The following is a 16,736-nucleotide window of genomic DNA, read 5'->3' as shown; positions in this document are numbered from 1 at the left end:
AAATTGGCGTCTAGAATCGGAGTCATTCCATTGACTTGAGAGACAAACTTAAAGCGAAGGGGAGTTTGTGAGATGATTAATCGACTACTGCCCTGATCAAGGAATTAGAGCACGTGAGAAGCCAAGGGCCCAAGTGGACTTTTCCTTTAAACTACTGCATGCCTCAGGCTATGTATGGGTGGCCATATGAATAATTTTACATACTACCTACGTGCCTAAGTCTGCATATTTGTATGCAGATTACATGCAGTCCGCTTTCTAATCGAATCGGTTCCTGCCTGTAGTCATTCACGCATTTCCCCCAGATCACAAAGAAGATATCAAAAGTGTGGAGATAGAGGTATCTACCTGTCCCACGGGGCTCGGTTCCTCCAAGTTGGACCAGTGTTTGGCTACGATCTCCCATCTCAGAGGCCAACTTCGCCGAAGATATCTGGATAGAGTCTGCCATCTGCTGAAGCTCCCTCTTTAGGAAAAGGCATCTCGGCGTACCCCTGTACATTTCATACAAGTCTGTTGCAACCATGATTATCATCGACCAATCATCTATGGTTTATCTGTCCCGCTTTTGATCGTCTAGCCTCCATGAGGAGGTCCTCGTGAATTTTGATTCGCCCACCAATGCTTATCCCTGCTGCACTAGATCTGACCCCATGCTTAGCTGTAAATACAATACCAATACGACGGAAGGACAAGGGTGTTCAACCGGCTTGTCCTCCAGGTATCCCTCAGGATATCGAACTACTATAAACTGCTGCCGGCCGGATCGACGTCCAAAGCTGATGTTGGATTTTTCTCTTCATCCTCCATCTGGACGGCTTTGGAGGTGATACATGCCAGCACCGGTCGATATCCTCTCATAGTCGCCATCACCCTTACTGATCTGCAGTAATAAGAGCGCACCTCCACATACCCGTACACGTGCAGGACACAGCCAGTGGTATTCTACCTCGCCATCCATCGACTTGTCGTCCTCTTGATAATTCGCCTGTGCTTCGAATCATAATAATATTCGTCTTCATCCGGTCGCTCTCCGATCGGTTTCAATTCCCGCCCTTTTTTTGATGGCATCATCCGAAATGGCAGCGGTGGAAAACTCGGAGAAGATGGCTGCAGTTGAGTCCAGCGCAGAGGAACGCCCTTCGACCGAATTGGTCAATGCATCCGGTCATCGTCAAGAGCTCGAACGGAACTTCAGCTTGCTCAGTATTTGTGCCGTCGCTGTTACTACAGGAAACACATGGATTGCTCAAGGTGGCAGTTTAGTATGTTCATCCTTGGCGACCACTACTACCTAAGAGTTGAGCTAACGTGTGTTTCAAGGTCACTGCTATGTATAATGGAGGGCCAGCCGGAGTTATCTATGAATTGTAAGGTTGCTTTGGATCAGTCAACATCAGTCGATACTAACCAGAGTTAAGCATTGCTGTCTCCGTCTGTTATTGGATGGTCGCAGCATCTATTGCAGAGCTCGCCTCAGCGATGCCTTCTGCCAGTGGTGGTATGTCGCGACTCTGCTCTGTCCCACCTTAGGAGCTTCGCTAACCCGGGCAATCAGTCTACCACTGGGCCTCGATCACCGCTGGAAAGTATGGCCGTGTTTGCGGATTCTTTGCTGGATTCTGGAACTGTCTTGCATGGATCCTAGGAGCTGCCTCCATGTCTGCCATCCTGGGCCAACAGACCGTCTCCATGTACGCGCTCATGCATCCTGACTTCGTCCCTCACGCGTGGCACACCTTCATCAGCTTCATCATCTGCACCTGGATGTGCTGCTGCATTGTGCTCTTCATGAACCGCTTCCTCCCTCACATCGGTAATCTTGGCATGTTCTTCATTCTTGCCGGTGTGTTCATCACTATCATCGTCTGTGCCGTGATGCCTCATGTCAACGGCCAAGCGTATCTCGACGATAAGACAGTGTGGCGCACTTGGAACAACCAGACCGGCTGGTCGAGCAACGGTTTCGTCTTCGTGGCAGGAATGCTCAATGGTGCTTACAGTGTTGGCACTCCCGACTGCTCTAGCCACCTTGCCGAGGAAATCCCACGGTAAGTCGAATTCAGTCAGAGTGAGTGGCTAGTACGCTAACCCGGTGCTATAGGCCCAGTCGCAACATCCCTAAGGCCGTCCTTGCTCAGATGTCTGTCGGCTTCGTCACCGGTCTGCTCTATATGATCGCCGTCTTCTATTCCATCAATGACCTCGACCTGGTCATGAGCAACCCCTACGGTTTTCCCCTCGCCGAGATCTACCGCCAGGCCACGGGTACTCGAAGTGGCTCCCTTGGACTGCTGGTCGTTGCCTTCCTGCCCACTGTCATCACATGTGCTGGTTGCTACATCACCGCCGGCCGTACCCTGTGGACCATTTCTCGTGATAGAGCGACCCCCTTCTCCGGCTGGCTCGGACGTATCAATACCCGGATGCACAACCCTTTTAACGCGACCCTGGTCTGTGGTGTGATCATTACCATCCTTGCTTGCATTTACGTCGGATCCACCACCGCTTTCAATGCCTTCGTCGGCTGTTTCGTGCAGCTGTCCTCTCTTTCCTACCTCGCCGCCATCCTCCCTCATGTCCTCACCCGGCGCTCCACCTTCCAACCTGGCTACTTCTGGATGGGACGCATCGGCTACGTCATCAATACCCTTAGCTCCATCTACATCATCGCCTTCATTGTGATTTTCTGCTTCCCCTACTCCGTGCCCACCAGCGCTGCTACGATGAACTACGCCAGTTTGATGACCGGTGGACTGACCATCTTCGTGGCTATCTGGTGGTTCGTCCGTCAAGGTTCCTACGAAGGACCCAAGCACATTCCTCTGACCGACAAGGCCATCCTGGACGACGCGAAGTAAATGTGCAGTCCAAAAAGGTCAAGGCTGGCATCGGATATTCTGACATTGTTTCATGAACGCTCAACGCGATGGATCTGCCTTTTGCTCTCGCAGTGTATCGGCAATAGTATGAGTGAATATTTTGGTGCTGCTCATGATCTATATGTATTTAATTCCCGTTCAAAAGGCTTGGTGCAATTATAGAATCACAATAATACCCCCTCTATTAATTGGAATCTTCAATCCCCATTATATGACACTTGATAGTATGTGCTCGCAAACCAGCGCTTAAGGAGTAAACTCGATCGTAAACAGGTTGGTCAGCCCAGTGCGTACGGCCTGATGGCTGCGTGTTTTCTGACATGCGCTTTCCATTCAGGTCGTATCCCATGGTGCATCCTGGCCAATCAAGGGGTCGAGCTGTGTTTGTTTCTGTCCATATGCCTCCTTTCACAACTACCAGTCCCTAGTGGCCTTCTTACAGGCAATGGGCTCTGTCATCAATCAGCGTGCTCCATATGAAAATATCCGTCCTCATTATTGCTACAATCCAGTGACATATTATTGATGCGACATAATCCAAACTGTGCACCCACAACATGCGTTAGTGACAATTGACTGAGGAACACATCCATATCTTGCTCCATAGAGATATATATTCCCCAACCACAACCCTGTCGTCACTCAACCATCCATTACCAGAACTCTCTGAAGTAGCTGTAAAGCTCAGCGAGCCATCAATAATGCTCTGCATATTCAATCCATCACGTTATGACCACACAAATCATGGACTACGACCAGAGCCGATACAGGACAAGCTTCGCTGATTAGCCTGCTTTTGAACTATCTATCTATCACAATTGGACACTAGTAGTTGGCTATCACGTATCGTTAACACCGATAAGGTCGCCGTTGAGCCCGGCACTGGTCACTTATGCCTTTTTATTGCTGGTCTGGTATGATCTGAATTCTTTTTTGCTTTTCTGGAGAGGATTCCTCGTTGATCACTGAGGATTAGGATGAGACGTATCTCCCGGTCAGGACGGTGGATCAACCAGTCAAGGTTAGAGTTGGGTGTCGTTAGCCTTTTCAGTTGAAGATGTCTACAATCCATTACAAGGAAAAAGAGAAGATGACATCAATGCTATATGGGGTGTGCTTTATTGACTAGACTAAGGTAAATACTATCTATCTTCCTTGGAAACAATGTTGCCCTGATTGATGACTGAGTGGGCTTGGCGCTGGTCTCCGCACGTGCGGCACGCCTCGACGCGTCGCTGGAGATTCGCGACTGATTGCACCCTTGTGTGCCTGCGAGAACAGCCTCGATAACATAACAATCAAACAACAGGAACGATGGAGCCGGTATAACGCAATTGAGTCTGGGCTCTTCTTAATTATACGCTGTTTGATTTTTCTTGTAAAGAGCAGGGCCTCTCGAAGGCCTGAGATTTATTCCTTTTTTTTCTTTCTTATCTTCAGTTTCTTGTTCCGGGTTTGTCGTGTGCTTCGAGCTCCCTTGAAGTGCGCTGCAATGTATCTTCCTCGTCAACTCATATCGCACCTCTACCTACAACTCCTCCGATCACATCATCCGCTCTCTCCTCCCGTGCTGGTCCTCGTAGCACTCGAACCCGATGCCCTCTGCGCTTGTCGAATCCTGACCGCCCTCTTGAAGCGCGACTATATCCCCCACAAGATCCAACCGGTAGCCGGATATGGCGATCTCGCACGCGCCGGCGAGGAGCTGGTCAAGCCTATGCAGACGCACAATGGGGGCAGTGGAGGCGTGGTCGTATGTCTAGGCGTGGGAGGCTTGGTGGATCTCAACGAGATACTCTGTCTGAGCAGCCCGGACGACGAGGTCGATGATATGGGCGGGGTGGAGGTATGGGTGTTCGACTCGAGGCGACCGTGGAATCTGAGCAATGTCTTTGGCGGCGAGGCAGCGGCGGCTTCGGCGGATGGGGGTGATGGCGCTCCGCGGCGGAACACGCGCGGTGTCGACAAGGGATGCATCACTCCGTCGTACAAATCGGGCGCGGGTGGTATTGTCGTTTACGATGACGGGGATATCGAGGAGGAGATGAGCGCGGAGAGGGAAGCATACTGCGCGCTGTTGGAGATGCCGGAGGTAGACGAGGATGAAGAGGATATTGACGAATCTGGGAGCGAGGATGACGAAGAACATCCGTCCAGCTCGGGGTCCAAGAAGAGGAAATCGTGGTCGGGACGCGAAGACGAGGAGGAATTTGACGAGAACGATGGTCCCCCGCGTCAGCGGCGGAGGAGTAATTCAGTATGTTTGCGGTCTGCCTTCATGTTCGCTGTTTGCTGTGATCTCTAACGTCCACGTGTAGGGATCCTCCATTACTTCGTCTCCTAGTCGTCGGCCGAGGGACGAGCATAACTCATCGAACTCTTCTCGCTCCGTCACACCGGGTTCAGATTCGCCGTCACCCGCGCTGCCGAGGCAGCCGTCTGCACGATCATTGAGGCGACGGCTGGTTCGGCTCAAGAGGAAGCATGAGAAAGTATTACAGAAGTATTATTCCACCGGCACATCGTATTCCGAACCGATATCGTCACTTGTGTATTCTCTCGCATCCGAACTTGGTCGGGAAGATAACGACCTTCTGTGGTTGGCCATTGTCGGCGTCTCCAGCTTGGAACTCAGTGGTCGTACAATGTCTGGTGTTGGCATCTCAAATCCATCAGAATCCGGGGGGTCTGCTGGCTGGGGTGGAGAACGGGGTGAACGTGTTCGTCAAATATTACGGGACGAAGTTCATCGATTGAACCCGCCCGACCCGTATGAGCGAGACAGAGACATTAGAGGTGAGATCAACGGCGTGATCCCCACAACCGCCAAATCCCCTACAGACAAGTCTATTCGATTATCTCCAGAGCCGCGTTTCATTCTGGTCCGACACTGGTCACTCTACGAAAGTATGCTACATAGTCCCTATCTGGCATCACGACTCCACGTTTGGACGGAGAATGGTCGGAAGCGATTGCACAAGCTTCTCGCGAAGATGGGAATCAGCTTGAGCCAGTGTCATCAGAACTACACTCACATGGATATGGAACTGAAGCGAGTGCTACGGCAACGGCTTCTCAAGTATGCACCAATGTATGGCCTGGAAGGACTCGTACCGCCCGACGCATCTGGTCATGTCTCCTCCCGCGAGGGCTGGGGCTTCGTGCGCTGCTGGGGCTGGAAAGCCTGTCTTTCCGCAACAGATGTGGGCGTCATTATAGGCGCGATCCTCGAGGTTGGGCCAGAGGAAGCCCCTGGTGCCACGTGGGACACAAAGCGCCTCTCGCGCCCGAAAAGCGCAAATGAGGGGAATGGCGCCGATGACTCCACCGAGTCTGATTTGTCTAGCCTTCTCCCGCGATTTTGGAGCGCATACGATGCTTTGTCGCTCACCTCAGAATCACCCACTCTCCTTCTGAAAGCACTCCCGCTTGCTCAGCATCTTCACCGGGCCATTCTGCGTACCGGTACATCTCTACTATCGAAGCACCAAATCCGGCACCTGCGAGCATTTCGCATTGCGGTTGTTAAGGACGGTCCAGATGTCAAACTGTTTACAAATCCTGGAGCTCTGACAAAATTGGCTCTCTGGATAGCTGAGGCCATCAGAGTCCAAGAGCGTGAGCGAGGCGACAGCGTAAAGATCGGAAAGAGGCGAGCCGCAGGGACCCCATTGGTACTGGCCGGACTCGACGAAGACCGAGGCCTATATGTTGTTGTCGGTACGGGTGGCGGCGGAGGTGTGATCGACTACGCGGCGATGCACAGGCGTCAAGAAGAACGCCGTAAGAAAAAGGAAGCAAAGGAGAAGAAGCAAAAAGAGCGCGAGGAACGTCGAGCTCAGCGCGCAGCCGAGCGTGCCCAACGCGCAAACGATGACGACGACGAAGTAGAAGCCGAGGAGACAGAGGAGGAATCGGAGTCATCATCGGAATCCGAGTCGGAGTCTGAGGACGAGCTTGACATGCGCGGCAACAAGCACCTTCTGCGCAACCGATTCGGTATCGCCTTCCAGGAGGTGGTGCAGGAGACCAACACTCGAGTGCGCATCGACAGTTTCGAGCATTGTGTCGTTGAAGTCCAAAAGGAGGATCTGGGTGGCTTCCTCGAAGCTCTCAGCTTCCGCAGCGTCGTCGGTTAAAGTCCGAGTCTCGCTCCGTCTGCCTTGCTCAAATGAAACTTGGCTGTTGTTGCCATTGCTCGATAATTTGCTCGAAGCTAATCCTGAATTCCTGACGATATATTTGCGATGCGTTCTCTCTTTGCTTGCTGGTTGGCTATCTGCGTGGGATGAGGTCTCTGGGGTTGGGTGGAATGGGTGTTATTTCAATGGAATTAAAAAGGAATATGTGTTCATGACCAGTTGGAAATCTGTTTGTTTACCTTCTTTTGTGCTTCCCCCCCTCGATTACCAGCATTTTTGTCTTTTGCCTTGTCCATCACTACTCTCTTGACCATGGCCATCTTGCATATCCCCTGCACATGTCACGGCGTTGGCGGTGTTACAGACCGGGCTTGGATTTCCGTTTACCCTTTTATCTTCTCATGATTGATTTATAGCTGTCAAGAGCAATGTCCATGCGCGATCTTGTCTGTTGAATAGCATGTGCGACATGCCCTGCATTCATTAATTGAGCCATTTTTACTTTGTTGTCGGTGATGATACAGCAACACCCGAAACCTTAATAGGGGAAACGTTAAGTCGACGAACAAGTCTGACCCTCTAACGAACAAAGTTAACGGGGCTTATCCACGGAGGGTCCAGCCTTCCAAAGGCTTCTAAGCAATTGTCAGAATTTCTGCTTTGTGCATGATATTTTGTTGTTTTGGGGCCTTCGGCGATTGCTCCGACCCAAGAAACGGAGTTTCCCCGCATATCAAATGCCCCGCGGTATAGTCAATTGCCCGGGGTGTCTCCGTATGGGACTGAGTATTTGAGACTACGGAGACGCTCAATTCCTTCATTCATACGTTATTGTCTCTTTTTATGTGCTACGACCAAATAAACCGCCATGTCTTCCCCAAAAGAATATCCCGCGCTGCCTCGCGAAAGCACCTTGTCACAGCTCCCGCGGGAATACCCCGCAGACACGCAGGAACAGATCGTACAGCTCCTCTCGACATCTTCACTGAATCGCTTGGTTGTGCTAGACGATGATCCTACAGGCACCCAAACTTGTCATGATATTCCTGTGCTCACCGTCTGGGACGTCCCGACGCTGGTGAAGGAATTTCAACAAGATTCCCCGGGGTTCTTCGTTCTCACCAACTCACGCGCTCTTCCCCCACTTGAAGCGGAGAAACTCATCCGCGCCATCTGCGAAAACGTCTTGCAGGCAGCCAGATCCACGTCTCAGACTGTCGACATCGTCCTTCGAGGCGACAGTACATTGCGCGGCCACTTCCCACTAGAAGCAGACGTCGCGCAGTCCGTGTTCGGCCCCGCAGATGCATGGGTGCTGGCCCCCTTCTTCTTCCAGGGCGGACGATTCACCATCAACGACGTACACTATGTAGCCGAGGGGGAGACATTGGTGCCAGCGGGATTGACACAATTCGCCAAGGATGCAACCTTTGGGTACAAAAGCTCGAATCTGAAAGACTATGTCATGGAGAAAGCGCCAGGGCGGTTCGCCCCCGAGCAGCTGCACTCGATCACAATCGAGGATATTCGAAAGGGCGGGCCCCAGGCCGTATACGAGAAGCTCATGAGCTTCCCCAAGGGCGGCGTCGTCATCGTCAACGCCGCAGCGGAGTCAGACATGCACGTTTTTGTCGCCGGTTTGCTCCTGGGTACGTTTTCGAGCCCGTTCTATCTTTGATCCAATACTGAGTAAAGAACAGCCGAAGCCAAAGGCAAACACTTCCTCTACCGCACCGGCGCAGCCTTCGTCTCCTCCCGGCTAGGAATCCGCTCCATCCCACCCATCACAGCCCACCAACTGGCCCTCCCCTCCCCGCGGGAAACAGGCGGCCTCATCCTCGCCGGCTCCTACGTCCCCAAGACAACCGCCCAGCTCAAAGTCCTGACCGACACCCGCGGCGCAACCGGCGCCCTGGCCATCATCGAAATGGACGTCGCGGATCTGATCGCCTCCCCCGATAGCGCGGAGAGCGTGATCCGCCGAGTCGTCCAGCAGACAGAGACGCACCTGCAGTCCGGCACGGATACGCTGGTCATGACGAGTCGGAAGCTGATAACGGGGCAGGATGAGCTCTCCTCGCTGGCTATCGGGGCGAGGGTCGCTGAGGCGCTGGTTAAGGTTCTGCAGCAGATCCAGGTGCGGCCGAGATATATTATTGCAAAGGTAGGGAATCGTGCGTCCCAAAGGGAGAATTCTTTAGCTAATGGTTGAGTGGTTGGCGTAGGGCGGAATCACCTCGTCCGACGCTGCTACCAAGGGGCTTAATATCAAGCGGGCTATGATTGTTGGTCAGGCTGCGCCCGGTGTGCCGCTCTGGAGATGTGACGAGCCGACGTCCAGGCATCAGGGTGTCCCGTTTGTGGTTTTCCCGGGCAATGTGGGTGGGGAGTCGACTCTGTGTGAGCTGGTGGAAGCATGGAGCTGAGAATAGACGTCGCTGTATATATAGTTTACAATGATCTGAATGCACATATATCTAATGGAAGAGTCTACAACAAGAAACCTGATTCACAGACTGGGAATTGGATACTGGACTATGTGGCCCGTAGGCCACGCCGAATGTGTACCTTTATTCAACTAACCTAACTGGCACTTGGACCAGATAATAACTGCGTAAAGGGACGGTGATATGTACAGCCACATACCATCTTTGTGTCAGACGGAAATCTCCACCATACCAGTATCAAACGCCGTGGGAAAAAAGCCCGCCCATACTTAGTAATGCAGATATGCGCCATGTTGTGATGGCTTCAAGAGCGCCCTCTCGCAAGACTGCTGGAAAAGCGGCATCGAACCAAGAAATGTTTGTTTCGTTGTGTAGGATGGGGAACAAGAGAGGGATAAAGCGGGAGAATAATGACGACCAACCTTGTTATCTGACCTCGATTGCGCTGTTCGTCGAGGTGCAGTCCAAGACGTTAATCAAGCGCGCACTGCAAAGGCAGAGTCAGCTGGAGTTAGTTGTTCACCAACACATTATCTTTGTTCGTTGGGATTTCAACTTCCATCAGTGGTTTCAGCGTCGTAAGTGTATCGTTTCAGTGAGAACATAATGGGGACCAGCCCCAACACGACAAGTAGTTCGGCCTCAGGTGAGGGATGCTCACGCAGGTGTTGGCGTACCGGAGACTCCGTTGGAGGTGACCTGCCGCTTTGCAGCTGGAAGCGATGCGTCCTAGAAAGTAATTGAAATTAGTCAATCCAATGTCGGAACTACAAGAGCATCAACCGAAATGCGAAATATCCGCTTTCGCATGGTGATCCGTTTCCCGCTCGTTATCTTCTTTGACTCTCTTGTATGCACTTACGTCCAAAGATTCGATACTTCGCTTTTGAGCGCCTGCTTCGTGTTTCTTGATGATCTTCTTCTTGGGGCGCGTGGGACGGGTTTCTCCCGGTTGGAAGACATCGTCGGGAAGATCAAAGCTGGTACTCAAGTCAAAACATATCCAGAGAAGAAAGCGAACTATGTCCAGACTTACTTGCGAACGTGAGTGATGGAGAGATCATTGATGCCGGGTTGGTATCCGGCCCACGAAGTACATGTAGATTTAAAAATCTGGGCATCCGTAGATATGTCCAGCGAACGCGAGGCACCTTCTACCGTCAGCTAGCTCTCGGAAGTCAAGCGCCATACATACCTGGCTCCAATGGCTTCAACTCCAAGCCGATGTAATACGTCGTGGTGTAAATGATATGGCTGTCCCCGCCATTTGCGCTCTTCTCGCCGACAGGCTCAACCTCGGCATTCTCAACTCCGCTGAGAGCTGCGGCTTGGTGTGCAACATCTTTCCTTTCATCTGTTGTCTCCGTCTTCGTACCTTTATCCTGATACTTGGTAGAACCGTTCTTTACGGCCTCTGCTTCCTCTTCATTGGAGACGATATGCACTCTCTCAAAGCCTTTTGGAAATGGGTGAGCCACTGCGATGGTAGGCTTGCGGTCCAACGCTCCGACGAGGTGTCTAATCTTGGATTCAACAAGACCAGACCACACCGCTTCCGCTTCCTTAGTTCTGCTTGAGGCAGTGATGCTAAGATAGTATTTGTAATCCTGCGTGAAGAATGAGTGCCGTGCAAAGAGATCATTCCAAGTCAATTGCTTCAAGAAAATCTTGTCTACAATATCACCTCCCCGCTGGAGCTCACGAAGGATAACCGCCTTTGTGGACATTGAAATGTTGTGCGTCGCACACATCGATGGATACGCGGGGGTGATGATAGGCATAAGGTGGAACCGGTCGCCATGGTAAATCTATCATCAATGTCAATACTGCGAAGAATGCGGCCAGCGTCCTTGGTTGCCCTTACCTTGGGATTCCAGACTTTCATCTGAAGAGGTCCGTCCTCGATTGGCTTTAGCAGAACAGGCTGGGGCCACGCCCACTTGTTCATAATGCGGAAAAACTTGCCGACGATCACAGACCCGGTAGCATGTGGGTATAACTGACAGACTCGTGCTACTAGCATGGCCCAAGCGACACCACCCGGGAAACCTACAATATTGGAGTAAATGGCCCGGCCTGTAACTTGGTGTCAGCATGGTTGCCGAGAGATTATGCGAAGAGAGACAGATGGGATGTCCTTACGCTGAGCCCAGAGCTTGATTGCGCGTAGAGCAAGACGAAACGTCTTTTGCTGGGGAACCAGTTCTAAAATCTCATCTGTGACACGGGTTCCGTTCAGCGACCGCACTTCCTTCTCGTCAAGCCCCCTGAGGTAATCATTATTCTTCAAGTCGAGATTGAGAGGGACCGACGACACGATCAAACGGGCAAAGATAAGATCGATACTGATACCGGACAATTCCAGCTTGATGATCGGGACGAAGGCGTCGGGAACTGGTGTCATCTTTTCGATCGCCCCGGGGGGGGCCATCTTCTCGAGCACCGGGGGAAAGTCTGAGAAGAAATCGTCAATGAGGACATGTTTGGGGCCGACCACCAGTGTATCAATATCCGAGCCTATCGCATTTTGTCAATATCACAACCATTGTGATAAACGCTTCCACGCTACTGACCAGGACCATAGACACCCAGGCGATAACTTCCATAGGTGAAAATCTTTCCACCTGCTGCCTCGACTGCTGCAGGGGACAGCCCCTTCTTTCGGCTGACGACCTTGACAAACTCGTGGGTTACGCGTTGAATGAGCTGAAGAACTTGTTTCCTACGCGATAACAAAACATGGTGTGAGCGCGAACAACAAGGAGAAAGGTAGCTAAGTAGATCCCACCTCCGCTCTGTCTCCGCGGGACTTTCGAAGTTGTTCTGGGCCTTGAGCTCCGAGATCAAATCATCGTTGGCAGCGAGTTCATCGGGAGTCGGGAGAGCTGTTGAGATAGGAGGAGTAACTCCCCACTGACGCACTGGTGGTGTTGACATCTTCTATCCAGCTTGAGTTGACCAAAATCATGCAGTTGCGCCGTGTAGGCGTCAGCGGGAAGCGGCTAGATAAAGAGCAGGAGGGTTCGCTAGAGAACGAAGCAGAAGGGAAGATACAGAACGACACCGAAACAAATTAAATTAAGAAAGAAGTAGAAGAGCACTCATAGAGGATAGAAAGACAAAGGAAGGACTGAATTGATGAAACGACTACAGGAGATCGAATTGACCCAGTGAATAGTTGCAATCAAGATGAGGAGTTCCAAGATTATTCAACGATTGTATGCTGACTTATCAGAATCTTATCACATGATGTTCACCATTGCCACAGGAAGTACAATCACGTGATATTGTCTTACTATAGCACTTGAAGTTCAAATTGAACAAATGAGCAACAATATACTAATCAAACTGCAAGATAATGAGCCTACTTGAGTTGATATCTGCCACTATCTCAACTCAGAATCTACAGAACGTCCGCCAGCTGCTCGTTCAGCCACTTTACATCATCTTTGCTGTCTCCAGGACCACCAGCCCAGTCTGTGTTGGAGGATCGTCAGAAATGTCTCGCCAATGGTCAAAATCGGATCAACTTACGACCCCAGATAGAAGGAATGACGCGAAGAGTTCCAATGCCAGATTCCATGCAGGAGACTTCATATTCGGAGTCGTCGGGACTGTGCAGTGACATTTAGCATTAGACGCCAAAGCTCGAAGCATCACTTACGGGAAATATAGATCAGTTTTTCCTGGCATCACCAGGGTCTTAGCCTTGATTGAGGCTATAGCCTTCTCAAAATTACCGTTGTATGGTTCCTGCTGGGACACGTCTCCATTCTGCCAGGTCTGAAGCATCACCAACAGATTATCCGGGTCTTATCCGACGGGTCAATCGTTAACGGGGCCAGGTCAGGATATGCTTAGTGTCTGCGGACGGTTACCTTTGGACAAAGCCCACTTCTCCCAGAAGTTTTGCAAAAAGTCCTCCAGGTCCTTGTAACCAAGTGCTGTCTCGTACAACTTCTCCCGGTAGAAGGCCTGGCTGAAACCCCTGTCCAGACATGATCAGTCAGCTCTGCGTTGTTCGATATTACAGGGGACCATTGGACGCAGGCTTACCAGCCAGCATACACTCTAGCAAATGCTTTCAAACCGATCTCTCTGTCCTCGGCGCTCCATGTCCCCAGAGTCTGATCGGCCTTTAGAAGGCCAATCTTTCCCGAACCCGCCGATGGGATGCGCTTCACTGCAAGCAAGGCGCTCTTGACGCCTTCCAAAAACACCTGGTTATGCAGCGATGTTTTTGCGGAGCCGCAGAAAGGAATAGCGACGTCCATGAACTCAGGATACTGAGTCGCCCATTGATAGGTCTGTGCTCCTCCCATTGACCAGCCGATCACTGCACGTAGATGCTGGATTCCCAAGTGCTCTGTGACAAGCTTGTGCTGAGCGCGAACATTGTCATAAAATGAGCATTTCGGGAATGGCCGAACATTCGGCTGGTTGGTTGGAGACGAGGACTGTCCGTTTCCGAAGAGCGCAGGTATGATGATGAAGTACTTCTTCGGATTCAGGACTTTGTCCTCCCCTATAAGCCAGAAGTTGTCGGATATCACTTGGTGAAGGTCAGTATAACAGACATGTGTGTTTTTTTCTCTGTCAGTCTTTACATACTGCCAGAAAACCATGTGGGGTACACGATTGCGGGGTAGCTTGGGTCTCCAAATGTCTTGTACGCAAGATGAGCATCAAGTATCTTCTCCCCGCTCTGAAGTTCCCAGTCTCCCAGGTTAAAGGTCTCATAGTCTTGGTCAGTCATGTTGGTCACCAAGTTGAAGAGGGCAGATCTGGGAAAGAGCTCTGAAAGTTTGGCTGGTAATGTCAGACTGATAGGAACGCCTCTGAGATTCTAATAGTCTAAAGTTCAGCGATGAGCGGCGATTCATCTACATATTTATAGTCCCTCGATGAATCAAGAACTTAATTGGCGACACATTGCAGTGCCATGAGGCACAGGCTTCTTTGGATTGGTAACACCGACGGTATCCCATGTTGCGATTTATAATAGATCAGGGACCTTGTCGACAAGAAAGTATGCCTATCTAATTAATGCACACTATTACGTAGCGGATACGATGACCAACAAGGATGTTCTATTAGTCGAAATAGTCGTCTACCATTTTGCTTCGCTCTCGAGAAGTTGACGCATCTATCTACTCCATGGTCCAGAGTCTCCCTTATCGGTTTGACCCAGCAGAAGAGACAGCTCCCCACTTGGGGTGGCCTCGGGTATCTGACCAGATGAAAATCGGCCCGGCCATCGGTAGTGGTGGCATATTTCCACGCCCTTTTAAGCGGATTATAGTGACAAAGAGGGTGGAAATTAGAACATCGTAATATACATGTTCCGTGGAGTTAGTGCTGGTCCAACACTCGGGACGAATAAATATGAGGAGCCTGCCCCGATCGACAGAGAGCACTTATGGGTTAAGGGAACCTCTTGAGGAATTCCTTGAATTAGTCTGTAATGAGTTGTACAATCCCATATCAGGCTTCACGAGTTCAAAGATCATTGCAGACACAGTTGTACGTTGTCCGACCACCATTTGCACACTGAGGGGTGTCGTCTCGGGAAGGAGTCTCTGCAGCAAGTCGGTGCTAAAAATTCGAAGACCGTGCGACTTGCTAATATCTTAGGCAGAGGGTCTCGAGTGCAGTCATATCGTCCTCGCGTGATCCATATATCCCGTTACTATCGATCTTTTCATCAATCTGCTACAATGTTCAAGGTCGGCGACGATTTCGACAAGATTCAGGCTTCCCGACCTGACTTCAAGCGTGATGCGCCGGTCACTTTCTCGAAGCCCCCGAATCCAAATTGGAGACAAGGCGACGGTGCCAATGATGGTGGAGAGAGCCTGAAGAAGAATCACGTCGAAATCGATCCATACGAAGAAGGACGACCGGTAGCATCAAACTATAAACTGTTAATCTCGGGAATTGTCCCCAGACCCATTGCGCTTATCAGCACCAGATCCAAAGACGGAAAGACGACGAATTTGGCGCCGTTCAGTTACGCTCAGGTCATAAATCACGACCCTCCTCTTTTCACTGTTGGATTGGTTGGCTCGCTTGAGAGGGCGAAGGACTCGCTAAGGAATATGATCGAGTCGGGTGAATGTGTGATTAATATCATCTCTGAGCATTTTGTCGAGGCAGCCAACGCGACCGCTATCAATGCACCGTACGGAGTCTCCGAGTGGGAGATTTCCGGGCTGCACCAAGCACCTTGCTCTGTCGTTAAAGCTGCCCGTGTCAAAGAGTCGATGTTCTCTATTGAAGGTAAGCTCGTCGAGACTAAGGAGTTCCAGAGCAGGACGACGGGCAAGACAACGGGCACTTTGGCGATTATTGAGGGTGTTCGTTTCTGGGTGAGGGATGACGCTATCAACGAGGACAAGAGCGTCATCGACCTCAAGGTCCTGAAGCCCATCAGTCGGCTCGGGGGTATCTCCTATGGGCGTACCACTGATGCCATCGAAATTCCGAGACCGAACTTCTAGATGGCTGTACAGCACTTAGGCGGGATGAAGGTGATCCTCTGTCGGTTCGCGGGTAGAGGCTATAAGATATAGACATGCTTATCACATCCTAGAATTCTCCATTCAGAGTCAAGTCGAGCCCTTCTTCTCATAACCCGTGCTCTTCGGTGTTCCGTTGATAGATAGGCGCGTAAATCTGGCATGTCGCAGATCTAGCCTTTCCGGGCGCCTCCTTTCCGGCTCAGTTGTGACTATTGAGATTGAGAGGACAGGTGGAGATTCACTGGCCATAGAAGTTTGCGTTTCGAATTCGGTCAAAGCTCGGTCCAGCAACAAGCCACTGAACAAAATTAGATGGCTCGATTCACACCACGGTACGTGGGGAATAAAGATTATCGACGCCTCCACCAGCGGATTTGTTAAGGGCTTCTAGCCTTCCATGTAGGCTTCGAGGCTCGTTCCGTTGTCCGATTGTGGAACTCGGACTCACTCCGTTTCTGAGTCCATTGAGCCATGACCCATGGGAAGCCTGCCATGGACTAGTGATCCTGTCAGTCCATTATTTCCCCATCCTCCGGCTAAATTCGTCTTCTCCAGATGAGGAGAATTCTCCCCGACGGCTGGTCCCTGCATGCACAGAAGCTCAACATGGAGCTCAAGCAACAGGCACAATTGTTCCTTGATATTAGTGGCTTCTATCTCTCGTAAAAAGCATATGAAAAGCCGACGAACCATGTACCGGTTGGACCCACAGACTAGAGAAACGGGGGATCTACAGAGTCGCGA

General features: G+C 51.1%; 6 protein-coding genes across 6 annotated transcripts; 4 read left to right on the top strand and 2 right to left on the bottom strand.

Annotated features, from left to right (window-relative positions):
• Positions 1 to 1,064: 1,064 nt before the first annotated feature.
• Positions 1,065 to 2,861, top strand: ALT_7756 (uncharacterized protein; the record flags this gene model as incomplete). Its single annotated transcript, XM_033560927.1, has 5 exons — positions 1,065 to 1,265; positions 1,324 to 1,370; positions 1,422 to 1,501; positions 1,559 to 2,051; positions 2,105 to 2,861. 5 exons carry the CDS (start codon positions 1,065 to 1,067, stop codon positions 2,859 to 2,861), a joined length of 1,578 nt encoding a protein of 525 aa, XP_033416818.1.
• Positions 2,862 to 4,374: 1,513 nt separating this feature from the next.
• Positions 4,375 to 7,021, top strand: ALT_7755 (cell division control 45 family protein; the record flags this gene model as incomplete). The annotated part of the gene is made up of 2 exons (XM_033560926.2): positions 4,375 to 5,139; positions 5,201 to 7,021. The coding sequence occupies 2 exons, from the start codon at positions 4,375 to 4,377 to the stop codon at positions 7,019 to 7,021; spliced, it is 2,586 nt and encodes an 861-aa protein (XP_033416817.2).
• Positions 7,022 to 7,892: 871 nt separating this feature from the next.
• On the top strand, positions 7,893 to 9,450 carry ALT_7754 (uncharacterized protein; the record flags this gene model as incomplete). Its single annotated transcript, XM_033560925.2, has 3 exons — positions 7,893 to 8,673; positions 8,725 to 9,188; positions 9,250 to 9,450. The coding sequence occupies 3 exons, from the start codon at positions 7,893 to 7,895 to the stop codon at positions 9,448 to 9,450; spliced, it is 1,446 nt and encodes a 481-aa protein (XP_033416816.2).
• Positions 9,451 to 10,128: 678 nt separating this feature from the next.
• ALT_7753 (polynucleotide adenylyltransferase) lies at positions 10,129 to 12,408 on the bottom strand (the record flags this gene model as incomplete). The annotated part of the gene is made up of 8 exons (XM_033560924.2): positions 10,129 to 10,200; positions 10,334 to 10,451; positions 10,508 to 10,622; positions 10,667 to 11,279; positions 11,336 to 11,547; positions 11,614 to 11,988; positions 12,045 to 12,193; positions 12,260 to 12,408. The coding sequence occupies 8 exons, from the start codon at positions 12,406 to 12,408 to the stop codon at positions 10,129 to 10,131; spliced, it is 1,803 nt and encodes a 600-aa protein (XP_033416815.1).
• Positions 12,409 to 12,874: 466 nt separating this feature from the next.
• Positions 12,875 to 14,227, bottom strand: ALT_7752 (homoserine acetyltransferase family protein; the record flags this gene model as incomplete). The annotated part of the gene is made up of 6 exons (XM_033560923.2): positions 12,875 to 12,948; positions 13,006 to 13,085; positions 13,136 to 13,283; positions 13,350 to 13,459; positions 13,528 to 14,023; positions 14,083 to 14,227. The coding sequence occupies 6 exons, from the start codon at positions 14,225 to 14,227 to the stop codon at positions 12,875 to 12,877; spliced, it is 1,053 nt and encodes a 350-aa protein (XP_033416814.2).
• A 961-nt stretch (positions 14,228 to 15,188) lies between these two features.
• ALT_7751 (flavin reductase family protein) lies at positions 15,189 to 15,971 on the top strand (the record flags this gene model as incomplete). Its single annotated transcript, XM_033560922.1, has 1 exon — positions 15,189 to 15,971. The coding sequence occupies one exon, from the start codon at positions 15,189 to 15,191 to the stop codon at positions 15,969 to 15,971; it is 783 nt and encodes a 260-aa protein (XP_033416813.1).
• Positions 15,972 to 16,736: the final 765 nt, after the last annotated feature.

This window comes from Aspergillus lentulus (genome assembly GCF_001445615.1).
Source record: "Aspergillus lentulus DNA, contig: Alt16, strain: IFM 54703, whole genome shotgun sequence".
Taxonomy (NCBI): Eukaryota; Fungi; Ascomycota; class Eurotiomycetes; order Eurotiales; family Aspergillaceae; genus Aspergillus; species Aspergillus lentulus.
This window is presented reverse-complemented; position numbering and strand designations above follow the sequence as displayed.